Consider the following 14,833-nt stretch of genomic DNA (forward strand, 5'->3'; position numbering starts at 1 on the left):
CAGTGCCTGGAAAATGCCTGGAAGATATCCACCATACAAATAGATGGAGATCTTTTGTGCTGTGACCACTTCTGTGTTTTTCCTTGTATATCATCTTTGGTTTTCTGTTTTTGATTGTTATCAAATGAATTATTCTCTCACTATTCATTTGTTCCATTGGAAGACTAGGTAACTTGACACTTTCCTCTTCCCTCTCTGTAGGTCATAGTAGACACACCAACGAGCCCAGTCACCAGTGGACTTCCTCTTTTCTTCGTTATTATTGTTACAGCTATTAAGCAGGTATCCCACACTTCTTTCCCCCTTCTTCTAAATAAAAGTAAGGTACAAGTGGATTATTATAAGATCTTTAAATTGCCAATCCAGCGATTGCCCTGCAATTTATTTGCTTCCTGATTGTATTTTTCTCCATGTCTTCTTTCAGGGTTACGAGGACTGGCTGCGGCACAGGGCGGACCGAGAAGTCAACAAGAGCACAGTCATCGTGATTGAGGATGGAAAGCGTGTGAAGAAAGACTGTGATGCAGTCCAGGTAAATGGGGGTGGGGACCTGTCCTGGAGGTCTGATTTTTTCATGTGGAAAGCATTGGGCAACTTTTCTGGACAGCATATTTTATGAGTTACTATTAAATCAGAGTTAAGCAGACACCGCAAATGGTTTCACAAGTGCCTAAATCCCAAATAAAACTAAAGGTTAAAAACAAAAAAACCCACCAATCCGTAATGACATAACCGAATAGCAAATTGCAATGACAGAAAATATTTCTGAGTGTGAGCAACAGAAGCATTTAAATGGCATAGAACTTTTGATGTCTGAATAAGGGTTTCTGTGCTTACATACCTCTACATAATAAAACTTGATTTAAAATCTTTCCTCATTTCTAGAATGTAATTTTTTGGGCAAACTTAATATCAACACTTTCAAAGCAAGTAGGCAAGTGATCTATCAGAGTGGGTTTGGGGTGTGTGCGTGTAAATACACATTCAAAGAGAGACCTCTTGCACAGATTACTATCAAGAGCAGGCAGAACTTGAATGGGCAAGATTTAGTTGGCTCAAGTGCCAGAATCTGAATCCTTGATAGCCTGTAACAAACAAGGTAGGTGCAGAGAAGTATTAAAATACACATTTGTGCTTGGTTACCTTCTAGACTATTCAGGGATTCTATAGATAACTAAATGAAATATTTGCCCTTTTTATTGATGGCAGGTAGTGAGAATTTCCAAACAGAATAACGTTAGTTTCCAGTTGTCTTTGCACCTTCCATTGTAGCAAGTTCCAGAGAGGTAGCTAGGCTTATCTGTCACAACAAAAACTGAACTTAATTGTGTGTGTGTGTGTGTGCGCGCGCGCGCAAGCTGAAGATCCACTTCATTCATCTGGTCAAATGTGCTATAGTCCATGAAAGCTTCGACCCTAATAAATGTTTTTTGCCCTTAAACTGCCATAAAAACTTGAGTTTTCTACAATAATGACAAAACAAAAAATAAAAAATGCATCCAAGTACAGCTGGTAAAAAATTATATGGCTGAAACCATTTTTCTCCAGAAGACCTTCAAAAAATGCTAAAATCGACATCTGTACCATCATTCAGCAAGCCATCTGAGAGCTAGGGAATGCTTTTGGTGTGGCTGACTCTAGAATGAGGTGAAACAATGGCCTCCTGTAGTGCATTTTATGTTATGGGTATACTATGTTATACTTTTATGTTACGGGTAGCAGTCTATGTCCCTGCCTCACCTCTGATGCCATCACACTCTGTAGCCTGCCCTCCATACTCATACTTTCCACGTGAGTTTTTATGGATCACGTGACTACTTTGCATGCCCAAGTTGGTCTTCCCAAACTTTCTTGAGAGTTGGCAGCAAGGAGATGGTGGTGGCCTCTGAGGACACCACTTGCTGAGCTGCCACTGGCTTTTGGAATTTAAAAAATGTCTTTGTCAGAGACATGGCAAGTTGTTGCCAACTGAGTCTCCCTGGAGAGAGAGAAAATAGATGCCACTGCACAGAAAGAGCTGTGTTAAGCTCTGCTTGATTGTCTCTCTCTCTCTCTCTCTCTTCAGAGAGATACCAGAATGAAGCCACTTTCTGTCTTACGAAGGCATGGAGAAGAACTTGAGTAGCCATGTTGCAATGTAATGTTTTATAAAGAAAGACAATTTATTTGATTTTTTTCAGGTTGGTGACATAATAGAAGTAACAACGGATGAAACCTTTCCCTGTGACCTTGTGTTTCTCGCATCAAGCAGCAAAGATGGAACCTGTTATGTCACTACAGCTAGTCTAGATGGAGAATCAAATTTCAAGGTAACTATAAATGGGTTAATGGCATGAACCAGCCTGCAGCCTGGTAGCTCCCCTAAACCTTGCCTGCCCAAAGCATCTTAAATCCTAGTAAAACCCTTACAAAATACAGTAAAGATTCAGTTGCAGACAAACAGCCCAGCAGTCAGGGAAGAATGAAAAGATGACTTGGAGAACTGACAATATAACTCACAGAGATGCATCAAACCAGGGAAGGAATAAAACCACCTTTCCAGATTCAAAGTCAGCTAAACCACAGACTAGTTGAAAAAGGAAGTTTTAACCTGAAGATTCAAAGGGCAAAGCCAAGCTTGCCTCACAGAGGAAGAAACTCCACCACCTTGGTGCCCCTTGTCATATGTGATCACTTGAGAAACCTGTGAACGCCATGACACAAGCAACAGACCCCATAGTGGATGACCTCAACCCCTGGGTAAGCTCATGTTAAAGAAGGTTGTTGCTGGCTCTTTCAGCAGATGGCCCTAAATTTGGCTTCCAATAGAGTGACACCCTTGCTTCCCATTTTGCAAAGCTTTTATCGGAATTTAATCTGCTGGGGATGTCTGCTGAGAATGCTTTTAGCTCCTTGACTTCATAAATAAGAAAGTTGTATTTGGGATTCTATGACATGATTATACTGTAAACCTCCTTGGGTTTGGCTTGTCTGAAGAACGATGCTCTATAAATATTCAGTAATAATGAGCCATTCCTTACTGACCTTGCATGAAAAGAGTGACAAACTTACAGAACATAACACCATGGCATTTGGATGTGATGCCTAGAGTGTCAGATTAGGACTGAAAGAGACCTGGGCTGAGATCCCTCCGTGCCTGGTGAGCTAGCGTCTCTCTCCTGCCTAAATCATGAAGTTGCTGTGAAGATGAAAAAGGTCGAGAGAGCCCTGTATGTCTGCCTGAGCTCCTTGGCGGAAGGACGTGATAAAAAATGCAGTCTATTTGGGAGAAGTCTTGTTTATCCTGGTGCTTGCTTCCAAACATGCCCTGAGGCTTCATGATTTACAGGAACAGGATGTGTTGGAGAAGGTATGTGTAAATGTTGATGAGTGCTTTTTTTATTAGCCTACCAGCTATTTTAACTGCTCAAGGCCCTGGAGTTCTACCTTCAAGTTGCAAAATGTCGGCAATTCAAACGCCATTAATCATCTCCCACTGTTGATCCAATAGAGCCGTTTCTCACCCAGCTTGCAATGAGGAAAATTTAGCGATAATGAGCTCAGGAAGCATTCAAGCAAGTTCTGTTTATGAAGATGGATTACAGCAACGTATCTTGGGACAGAAGTGATTTACAACCCTCAGGTTGTTTCTAGAAATAGAACCTTTTAAAATGGTGGAGTTTAGATTCTTCGCCAGCTTTAGAATTAATTAAAAGAAAAATCCAGTCTGTACAGCCTGGTGATACTAATGCTACCTCCCTTCTCCATCAGTACTTAACACTGTCACTTGATTACCTTAAAAAGATTATTGTGGGCTAGCTGTTTGGAAACCAGAATGCCTGTTGCAACCTCTGCGGTTTTCCATGAAAAGCTCAACGTATGAAGCTGTCCTAAGTTGGTCCATCAGATATGTTCTGACTGACAGTGGTTCTCCAGAGTCTGAGGCAGAGAAAGATCTTTTCCAGTGCCTGAGATATTTTAAAAACTGGATTTGAACCTGAGGCCTTCTGCATGCAAAGCATGCTCTCTGCCACCCTCATTATGGAACAACAAGAGTCAAACTACTTTCAGTGGTTGCCAGTTTGCTGTTTTCATGTAAAGATGGAGCCAGTTCCCAAAAGGACAAGCTGGGACAACAAGCTGCTTTGTTATTTGATCACGTTCTTGTCTAACGGATCTCCAGTATCAATCCATAAGGAATATTGTTGTGCCATTTACAGAACAAGAGACACCTCTTGTGAATAACAGACACAATCCTAAGCATGTTTACTCATAAATAGACAGCTGAGTTCAATTGGACTTACTTCCAAGTCAGAATGCCGCTTGAGATACTTAAAGATTGTTCTTGCAATCAGAGAACAAGCACCTTTTCTAACTCCAAGACCCCGAGTGAGCTTGATGTCCCAACTCAGACTAACTTTGATATTGCAGCTACATAACTTACTAAAGTCAATTTAAGTAATAAACACAGTGCCTCTGTCATACATTATGAAGTAAGAAATTAAATACTGCAGATGTATAGCCAACAGGCTCACCAGGCTTATCTGAAAACTTGAGCAATAAAATGATAGTCAGCACTATTAAACAAAATGTCCCAGGCAACTGGAACATAAAAACCGCTCCAGCATAATCAGCAGCACCTCCTAGGCAGTAAATACTTGCCTGAAACAACAGTGTCTTCAGCAGCTGTTTTAAAAAACAACAGAGCAGACTTTCCAGGATACCAAACTTGAAAATGGGGGGCAGCCTTGAATAAGCTCCCATTTCTAATACCTGATCCTTTTACTTCAGAAGACAGAGGGACTTTGAGCAGAGCCTGAACTTTTCTGAACATGGAGAAATGCCAAGTGGCAGCTGCCAGATTAAGTAATCCTCTGCTACTTCTGTTCTCCAAACTACCACCACCTCTGCCAGGGCCACTGCTGTTTTTCGAGGTGGCACTGTACTTTATCTTTGTAGATGTATCTTTCCAGTCCCAATTTGTCAAGGGAGGCACTTGCAGGGAGAGGTAGGGGGGAGGGTCTTCTCCCCTCCTAAACAATCTGTCGTCTCTGCAAGTGCTCCCAGGACAATTTTCCCCCTCCAACTATGCTTACTTAAGATTGGGAGTGAGGGAACAGACCAGAAATTAATGGGGGAAAGGCGGGAGAGTTCACAAGAATGTGGAAGGTTCAACACATTTTGCCCTCGGATTAACTTCTGCATGGTCTCCCTTATTAGCATGATGAGGGTAACACTAGGTCAGGATATCAGGACTATCCTTGCTGAGTATAGTTCATCTCAGAGATACAAGATTGAGGGGCGGGGGGGGGGGGGTGTTTGAATTCTTCCCAAGTTTTGGATAACATTTAAATATATGTAATACTTTCATGTCAATTCTAAACTTATCCGCTGCTTTAAAAAGTTCAAGCACATTATTATTAACTTTGTTAGATAGACTGTAGAATTTATACTGTTTGGCACATTTATGAAATTTAAAAGTATAAATGCCTTACAAGCAAAAGAGCAAATACACTTGATACTAAAAAGAGAGAGCTGCAAACTGCTGTGCCCTGTGCTGCCTCAGCACATCTATTGATCTTTTTGCCATCTGAGAAGAACCGGAAAATGAACGCGGGTAGTTAACACAAATTTTGTACTAAACAAAAGAAAGTGTATTACTTGGACAGAAACAATCTCAAACACAGCACAAACAAGACTAGCAGCATATCTAATTATACTTTGTAGTATTTAAAAAAATTGTTACTCAGCAGTGTATTACACAGCATGTTAACTTGGGACAAAACCAGTCCTATTTAAATATATTCCTGAAAATGCTGTATATGTCTGCACTATTCACAGGAATTACCATTATGTAAATCTGTTGATTGTTTTGCATAAATGTCTGCTTGGTATATATTTTTGAGTAAAACCCTGTCTTAAAAAACTATTTCACTCCTTTCAAAAGAGACAACATGTAATTATCTTTCAGTGTTCCTCAAAACATGTAGGTTTTCTATTGGCCCCCCCCCCCCCCCCGCTTCTCCTGCCTTCGTAATCACCAGATCTTCTAGTTGATGGTGAATTGGATTTCCCTAGCTGGAGCTGGCTCTTATGTTCCTAGGATTCTATCAAGATAATTAGGCTAGGTTTTAATATCTTCTTTGCCCCGGGGGTTCTTGTAGGGTTTCATTCAGGCCACGTCACTTTCTCTTGCTTTTAGTGTCACACTAAAACAAGTGGGAAGTCTTCTACCATTCTGACACGTCATCTATAGAATGAAAGTTCTCATGGTTACCTGATGGTTGTCCAACTGGTGTTTTAATAATTTTGAGTCCATAGCTTGCTAAACATTGTGCAAAAACATCTGGAATTCTCAAAGGACAGTTTCTTACAGATTTATACTCTTGCCTCCAACTAGACTCATTACACTGTGCAGGATACTGCCAAACTCTCTACATGCCAAGCCATAGATTGCCTTATTGCCACAATTGAATGTGAACAGCCTCAGCCAGACCTCTACAAGTAAGTTTTGGAATATGCCTCTTTCTTGGGCACTCATTCCACGTGTTTTTTTTTTAAATCTCGCCTTGGCCCTAGCAAAAGTTTGACACCTGAGTTGTGATGTAGGAAGCTCTGTTGCATTTGTATGGATCCGCTTCAAGTGGTTTTTGTCTTGTGATGGAAAGAGAGTGCTTGGAAAGTGTGAGGGACCAGGTGCAAACCGGATTTATCAGCCACCCAGGTACTAATTGGACCTTTTTCTGACTAGGGTTACACTCTCATTAAGAGCATATGGTGCTAGATGATCATAAATCTAGAGTCTCTCTCACACACACATGCCCCAAGCAACTTGAATCAGAAGGCAGCTGTGTTTTGGTACATTCTGAAATTGATCCAGGATCCATTATTCTTTGGCTAATTTAGTATGTATGTTAGTATGTATGTTCTGTAATTGCTATGAAGATGGTAGGTTGGCTGGTTGTCAGGCAGTTGTAGAATTAAAAGCACTCGCGATTTTTAAGCAGTATTAAGGCAAGCTTAGGATCCAAGTCATGAGAAGTAATTGCTCTGTTGCTGACTAGTCTTTTGAACTACTGTGTCTATTTCTGGGCATCATACTTAAATAAAGATGTAGACAAATTGAAATGAATTCAGACAAGGGCAATGAAGATGGTGAGGAATGATCTGAAAAACAAGTTGAGGAACTGTTGAAGGACCTGAAAGAAAAGACATGATTACTGGACACGAATGATTACTTTCTTCAAATACTAGAAGGGTGGTCATATAGAAGAGAGCAAAGACATAATTGACTGCTCCAGAGGGCAAGGTTAGATGTAATGAGGTTAAGCTAAAGGAGGTGAATTTCAGGAACATATTAGGAGCAGTTTCCTAACAATAAGAGCAGTTCACCAATGTAACCACTTACCTAGGGGGACCTCTCTGGAGGTCTTCAAGCAGAGGTTGGCCGACACTCTGCCTGGAATGCTCTAACTATGCAATTACTACATTGAGCTGATGGCTGAACTAGGTGGCCAGTCCATTTCCCACAGACTCTACCCTCTATACCATGTCCTGGATCCACCTCTACCACTTTTGTGGATAGGGGAGATGCTGTTTTTTAAACTAAAGTTGCCTTTTGGCAAATGTCTTTCTGGATCACCCCTGTTAAAGATACAAGTTGCTATTCTCATCTGTGTTCTCATTATTCATTGACTCATTTGTTTGTTTTCCTCTGTTCATTGTACTTGTGAGGGTTCCTGTGCAAATCCAAACAACATAGAACAAACGCTCTCTTGTTTTGCAGGTTTGTTGGGAGAATTAACATCTATAAGGACAACCAAGAGCCTGTAGCCAGGTTGGTCAGCTGTTGTGTTTGTTTTTGATTGTCCATGGGGCCTGTGCTTGTAGTAGCTTGGCTGTATTAAGCTTGACTATTGTAGTCAACAGGATATTTCTGACATAGATGACCCTGATGTTGGCTCTCCTATTGCTGCTGATTCGTGTTTAAATGGGGCGGGGGGTGTTAGCCATCATTCTGAACATGTGTGGACTATGGTAATATGCTGTACATGGGGCTGCCCTTACAGATAATAGGAAGTTACAGTTGGCTTAGAATGGGGCAGCCTGTCCCTTGACCTAGGGTAGGTTACTTAGAACGGACCTCGACAAATTTTCTTTGGACCTAGGAGCCATCCCAGAAGTTCAGGAGCCAGACTTATCTGTAACAAATGCAGTATTTTCATCATCTTGTGAGCTCTGGTCTCTGAAGAGTCCTGAGGCATTGGTGGTGATGGAAATTACCCTCAGCCAGTGCCAGGTTTTGAAGCTTGCTGCTTTTCTTTCACTTTACAAGGACTTTGAATTCGCACCACTGATTAAGGAGAAATTGTTCATTATACACATTTGATGGTAAAAGTGGTCTTGGGAAATACTGAGCCAGTGTTATTTCAGGACAGCGTAGTTTTCAAGATAACCCACTTGCCAATCCTGACTGAACCAGACAACAAAGCACTCTGTCCCCAGATTCATTATCTGGCAAGAAATCACAATTTCCAGCAAAGAAGTACTGAGCAAGTATTAGCTCAGTTACAAGGTCAGGAAATAGAAGTTCCAGGTAAGGACACTGGTACAAAGAAAAATTCAAAAACAAAGTATATTTTCCCAAGCATGATCCACCATAGCAGAAAATATTAATATTAATATAGTAGTAAGCTTCCAAAAGAAATATGCATATGATTAGACCTGCCCTGCTTCCCAGTTTAGTGATCTCCCTTTATGAAGCCATCTATTTATTTACTTCGTTTATACCCACCCTTTTCCCCCAATGAGGACCCAAAGTTGCTTGCATCGTTTTCCTCTCCTCCATTTTATCCTTACAGCAACCCTGTGAGGTAAGTTAGGCTGATAGTGTGTGAGTGGCCCAAGGACATTCAACAGGCTTCCATGGCAGAAAGGGGATTAGAACCTGGGTCTCCCAGATCCTAGTCTGAAACTCTAGCCACTACACCATGCTGTCCATGCACCAACAAAATTACTCTGCCCCGAAGTGCTCTCTCATATATTCCTGCACCTTTCTGTTCTGTCCACAGCCATTTTGGTCGTTGAACAAATCTTATGGTAAGGTTTGCTGGAGGAAATCCAGAGGGCACCACCACTTCCTATTTATAGGGAGGTAGATACATGGCCTGTTTTATTCAAAGGGCCTTCAATTCAAGAAACAACTTTGCAAGTTCAATATGGGCCTTCACGGGACTAAAAATATCTCTATATTTGGACACAGGAGTTTCTGTAGCATTTGGATTGTTGGGTATTTTTAGTCTGTAATTTTATTATATCTATGTTGCCTTTTAGCATTATGGTAGCTGCCTTGAATCTTTGGACAATGGCTGTACATGGATATGTTAATAAATAGCTCTATCTAGGAAATTTATCCAGAATGTTTCTCTGACTTAATGTGCTAATATTCTAACCATGTTGTAGGGCACTGGGTCCTGACAATCTCTTGCTGAAAGGAGCAACATTAAAGACTACCCACAAAATCTACGGTGAGCAATTTTCCTCCAGTCATCATTAAAGCCCAGTATCTCAAAAGTGAGTGTGGTTCTTTTTCTTCTGCAGAATTAAAGTAAGGACTTCACACAGTCTCCTGTTTCTTTCTTTGGCCTGGTACACTTCCCCTTACATTGCAATCTATTCCCCATTCACTTTTCTGTTACAGTGAATTGTAATACAATAAAATCTTTGATATTTGACGCTTAATTGTTGAGAGTGCTCAACAAACCGACATTGCCAGAAGGCAATCATGCTTGAGTATCGAGCACTTTTGATTCACTGGCAACCCGCATTCCCTGTGAGTACTGGATAATGATTCTTTTACTGTATTACTGGTCCAGAAACTGAGGGCAAGGCCAATATGTCAAAGCTGAAGTACTGAATAAACTTGTATGGTCATGGAACAGTCATTGCTAATCAGACACCACATGCAAAGCTTTTACTACCTCTTCCAGTCTTTTCAAACGCATTTTTTTTTAAACAGAGGCAAATTTCCACATGTAGCTGCTGGCTTACTAAATTGTCTTCCTAAAAAGGAACCATTTGGCTTGGGCTTCAGTGACACTCAAAATAGCATTTATCTTCTAGGCGTTGCTGTCTATACTGGGATGGAAACAAAAATGGCTTTGAATTACCAAGGAAAATCTCAGAAACGCTCTGCTGTGGAAAAGTAAGTGTGCCAGGATTTTTTTGTTACGTGTCATTGCTTTGATTTTGTTTTTTATTTTGGGATTATGGAGAAGTGCTTCCAAATCCTGTCCTCCTTGTGCCTTCACTATGGACTTGGCAAAGTAGGCTGATATTTGAAGATGGGGAAACCGTTCTAGTCAGATGGCACCTTTAAGACTAACCAACTTTATTGTAGCATAAGCTTTTGAGAGCCACAGTTCTCTTCATCACATGCAAGAGAGCTGTGGCTCTCGAAAACTTATGCTACAATAAAGTTGGTTAGACTTAAAGGTGCAGACTGCAGACTAACACAGCTAACTCCTCTAGTTCTAGTCAGCTCCATGCATATTAGGTGCTCAGTGGAGGGGATTGTACACTGAGAAGTCTGTAGCCTGTCTTTTAGCCTCCGTCCCTCACCTCTATGATATGTGAATAAAAATGCCAGTCTACTTTACAGGGCTGTTGTAAGGACCAATAAGATACATCAGGTGCTTTGAACGCTTAAAAGTGGCACATAAATGCTGCTGCTTATTTGCTTTGCAAGTATGCCATCTGTTTACAGTCTTGCACAAATTTAGTGTGCTTTGATGGTCCTAGGATATTGTTGAAAGGCATGTAATTTACCCACTTTCCTGACCTCCACAAAACTTGTTACAAAGCAGCTTCATACGTTCATGCGTACTTTGGGGAGGGGTCACTCAGTGGTACAGTGCATGCTTTGCATGCCAAAGGCACCAGGTTTAGTCCCTGGCATCTTCCAGGGAAAGTGGGCAAGACCCCTCACTGCCCTGAAACCCTAGAGAACCGTTGCTAATCAGAGCAGAGAATAATACTGAGCTCGATGGACCAGTGATTTGCCTGCTTCATATTTTGTGCTTCCTTATCAGTGAAACATTTTATGCTTATTTACATGCTGTTTGAAGTAACTAACTTTTTTTCTTGTTTTCTTTGGCATGTTCCGACTTTCCAGATCAATCAACGGTTTCTTGATTGTATATTTATTCATTCTTGTGGGCAAGGCTGTGGTGTGCACTACTATGAAGTACTTCTGGATCAGTGATCGGTCAGTTGATGAACCTTGGTACAACCAAAAAACCCAGAGAGAGAGAGAGACCTTCAAGGTAATGGGATTCAGATGTCCTATAGAGTTGCTTATGTTTTGTTGTGAAAAAAACCCGGCATGTTCACGAAATATATATAGTGTATAAATGAGAATAAGAGCATGAGTTGGATAGTCCAGGCTAGTCCCATCTCATCAGATCTCAGAAGTTAAACAAGGTCTGCCTTGGTTAGTAATTGTATAGGAGACCTCCAAAGAAGACCAGAGATGCAGAAGCAGGCAATGGCAACTCACCTCTGTTCATCTCTTGCCTTGAAAATCCCAGCAGGGTTCACCATAAGTCTGTTAAAACTTGACGGCACTTTCCATCACCAAAATTAATACATTAAAGAGATGAAAAAAGATAAGAGGGGTCAGAATAAGATTGCTCTTTTGGGGAATTTGTTTGCCTAATAGGATGCTGGTTAGCATAAGCTATGTTACCTATGAATTACAATCATGATGCAAGTACATTCTTACAATGGGCTGTCCTTAAAATGGATACTTAATGTTGTGCCAAGCTATGGTTGGAGGACATAAATTGAAGCAGACCTGCATTTTAAAGTAGGCGTGGGTTTAATTTGTGCCTGGATGAGAGACATGCACACCCACCCAAGAAATCCTATATAAAGTGCCTTGAGGTCCTTAGCATGTGAGATGTTTTATAAAATGCAATAAATGAAATGATTGTCTTTTCTGGCCTATTTTGCTTGGCATATGGAAGGTGCGACTCTGGCCATGGTGAGATATTCCCAGTTTTTAGTATACCTGGTAGTGTTTTCCTTGTTTGCATTTGGAGTTTTTTTTAAAAAAATCCTTTTATGCTTCCTTATAAAGAATCTCATAACCTGTGTTCTCTTTTCAGCTCTTAAAAATGTTCACAGATTTCCTGTCCTTCATGGTCTTGTTCAATTTCATTATCCCAGTCTCCATGTACGTGACAGTAGAAATGCAGAAATTCTTGGGCTCTTTCTTCATTTCATGGGACAATGAGATGTACGATGAAACAACCAAAGAAGGTGCTTTGGTGAATACCTCTGACCTCAATGAGGAGCTCGGCCAGGTCAGAAACGTCTCCCATTTCCTTCTCTTCTTAGTCCTTCATTGAGAGGCCAGTGGGCCACTGCGGGCAAAATGTGTCGAACTCCGTTTCAGAATTCCAGTGCCTAACTTACGGCTTTCAAATAAGATGATGCAGAATCTGGATGCTATTAGAAAGTGTCTTAGGAATGCAGTCTTCATGCATTTATCTAGACTAAATCAGCCCAGAGCCTCAATCTCTCAAGCTGCCCGCAAGTAGAAAATCTTTCAAGTAGCCATTTGCCTGCTGGTGAGAGAGCATTTCCTATAGGCATTCAAACAGAAAAATATTACAGAAGGGTTGGGTTTTTTTTTTTTTTTTACAAAAAATGACAAATAATGGTTTTCCTGATTATTGAATGGATATTTTGTTTTTTGTAGGAAAAGTAAAAAAAAAAAAGTTACTTGCAAGGGGGCACAGCTTCAACAAGAAACTGTAGCAAATGATAACCAGATTGTATTGTGGGGAGGGGCTGTGGCTCAGTAGCAGAACTAAAGCATTCCTTTTCACTCAGGCTTTTAATCAAGGGTTTTTATTTTTTATACATTCTTGATGGTCTGATTCTACGTCATTTTAGACTCGTCAGTGTGTGTTTTATTCTTTTAAATGTTTTTTCAATGGTGTAATGGCTTTATTTTTATTAGTTACTATCTCAGTTGTAAGCCACCTCAAGCAGGTCTCTGGAAAGGTGATGTATAAAATTTCTAAATAAAATAACAGAGCATCTGCTTTCATGCAGAAATCTGGATTCCTGGCATCTCCTGTGGAAAGGCTCATGTAGTAGGTGATGTGAAAGACCTCACCTGAGACCCTGGAAAGCTGCTGAAAGTCAGATAGATAGTACTGACCTTGGTGTAAGAGAACATCATTAGCTGATATGTTGAGGGAATAATGAAGTATTATGTACAATTTGTTAGTATGAAAGCACAAATAGGTAAAATGAAATCCCATTTAGTAAGGCCTCCGCTCAGTCACTGTGGATTAAAAATGCTATTTGTTGCAAGACCTTGGTTTAATTAAATAGTTGGATTCCACGACAGTTCCGAGTCGGCTGCAGAACCGGCTGGTTGTGAAAGCCAGTTTACAGAACATGACCATTCTGCTGGTGAATGCCCTGCAGCGCCTTGGATGCTTCTGTTGAACAGCAGCAAATCAGTTTCATGACAGTTTGTACTCAGCTGAACATTTGTCTGTTTAGGATTCTGTTGCCGCCCCCTCCCCCCAGCTCTCTAGGCTCAAAATCTCTGCCCATCAGCCCCAACAGAAGATCACTGTCTTTTGATGAATCACATTTTGACTTATGTTAATGAGAACAATGCAATTAGAAATGCACGTTTAACTGTAAAATAAAGGGATACATAGCTTGGCTGCAAGACTAAAGGCACACAAATGGATCTCTATTCCTGCCAGCATTGCAACTTGAAAAGAGGAATTAACCACCCAGTATAGGAGTTGATCTTCTGGCCTTGCTTATTACATGAGCCTTCCATGTTCTCATATTCCTTTCAACATACAACTTCAACTATTTAAATATATATTAGTGCTGAAGACTGATCCTTTGGTTCCCTGAGTGCTATAATTATCCCTCACTAAGCAGGATTTGCATGCTTGTTACTATGCGGGAAAATGTCAGGCTTCAAAAGCATGCTGTTCACATCAACCTGTCCTTCTGGTCATGTGGCTTTACTTTTAAAATCTCTTTTCTGCAAAGGCTGCCTCAAAAGATTTAAAATGGCAAGGGCAGGGGGAACACAGTGGAAAAGAGAGAGACTCACAGAGCTGGCTATCTCTCCTGAAAATAGTGTGTTTGGGGGCTTTTTTCATATATGCTGTTGGGATTTGCAACTCTCTGCCGTGTAATACAGGAATCAATAATGGGAGGCCCCTAGGTCAAATCCAGCCCCCACAGAGGCACAGCTTTGCTCCCTTGGAACATAAGAAGAGCCTCTGCTAGGTCCTATCAATGTTGGATATAATATAGTAGCTTGTTTCTCACTGTAGCCAAATAGGTGCTTCAGCCAGTCCACAAGCACTCACGTGCCTGCCCCTGGTGTTGATCTCCAGCAGCTGGCATTGAGGTGTGCACACCATGAAAGTCTGGCAGGGGCAAAAAGTTCTCCCCCCCCCTCCCAAATGTTCTCCTCAACTTGTCACAATTTATAGTTTTGTTATTTATTTAAAATATTTATTAGCCTCCTTTCCACCTTAGAGGAGCTCAAGGTGGCTTACAATATAAAACAGAAACAAACATTAAAATACATCAAAAACACAGTTAAAATTGCCCATATATTAAATAGTAGCTAAACAAAAAACCATCCTAAATTTTTGAAAATCTTCAGCTGCCTACTGAAGATAGAGAGTGAGAGTGGGGCTGCCACCAAAAAGATCCTAGTCTCAAGCCATGTAAGGTTTTAAAGGATCGAACCAACACCTTGAAATGGGCTCTGGACTGAATTGGTAGCCAGTGTAAT

At 40.9% G+C, this 14,833-nt stretch overlaps 1 protein-coding gene across 5 annotated transcripts in view; it reads left to right on the plus strand.

Annotated features, from left to right (window-relative positions):
• ATP11C (ATPase phospholipid transporting 11C) overlaps positions 1 to 14,833 on the plus strand; it is a 92,825-nt gene that overhangs the window by 42,907 nt on the left and 35,085 nt on the right. For all 5 annotated transcript variants that reach the window (XM_054995956.1, XM_054995957.1, XM_054995959.1 and 2 more), the window contains exons 4-12: positions 202 to 282; positions 425 to 532; positions 2,181 to 2,309; positions 6,380 to 6,483; positions 7,766 to 7,816; positions 9,442 to 9,506; positions 10,102 to 10,183; positions 11,153 to 11,303; positions 12,147 to 12,344. In XM_054995956.1, coding sequence (XP_054851931.1) covers positions 202 to 282; positions 425 to 532; positions 2,181 to 2,309; positions 6,380 to 6,483; positions 7,766 to 7,816; positions 9,442 to 9,506; positions 10,102 to 10,183; positions 11,153 to 11,303; positions 12,147 to 12,344 — 969 coding nt within the window. The remainder of the gene's footprint in view (positions 1 to 201; positions 283 to 424; positions 533 to 2,180; positions 2,310 to 6,379; positions 6,484 to 7,765; positions 7,817 to 9,441; positions 9,507 to 10,101; positions 10,184 to 11,152; positions 11,304 to 12,146; positions 12,345 to 14,833) is intronic.

This window comes from Eublepharis macularius, chromosome 13 (genome assembly GCF_028583425.1).
Source record: "Eublepharis macularius isolate TG4126 chromosome 13, MPM_Emac_v1.0, whole genome shotgun sequence".
Lineage (NCBI taxonomy): Eukaryota > Metazoa > Chordata > Lepidosauria > Squamata > Eublepharidae > Eublepharis > Eublepharis macularius.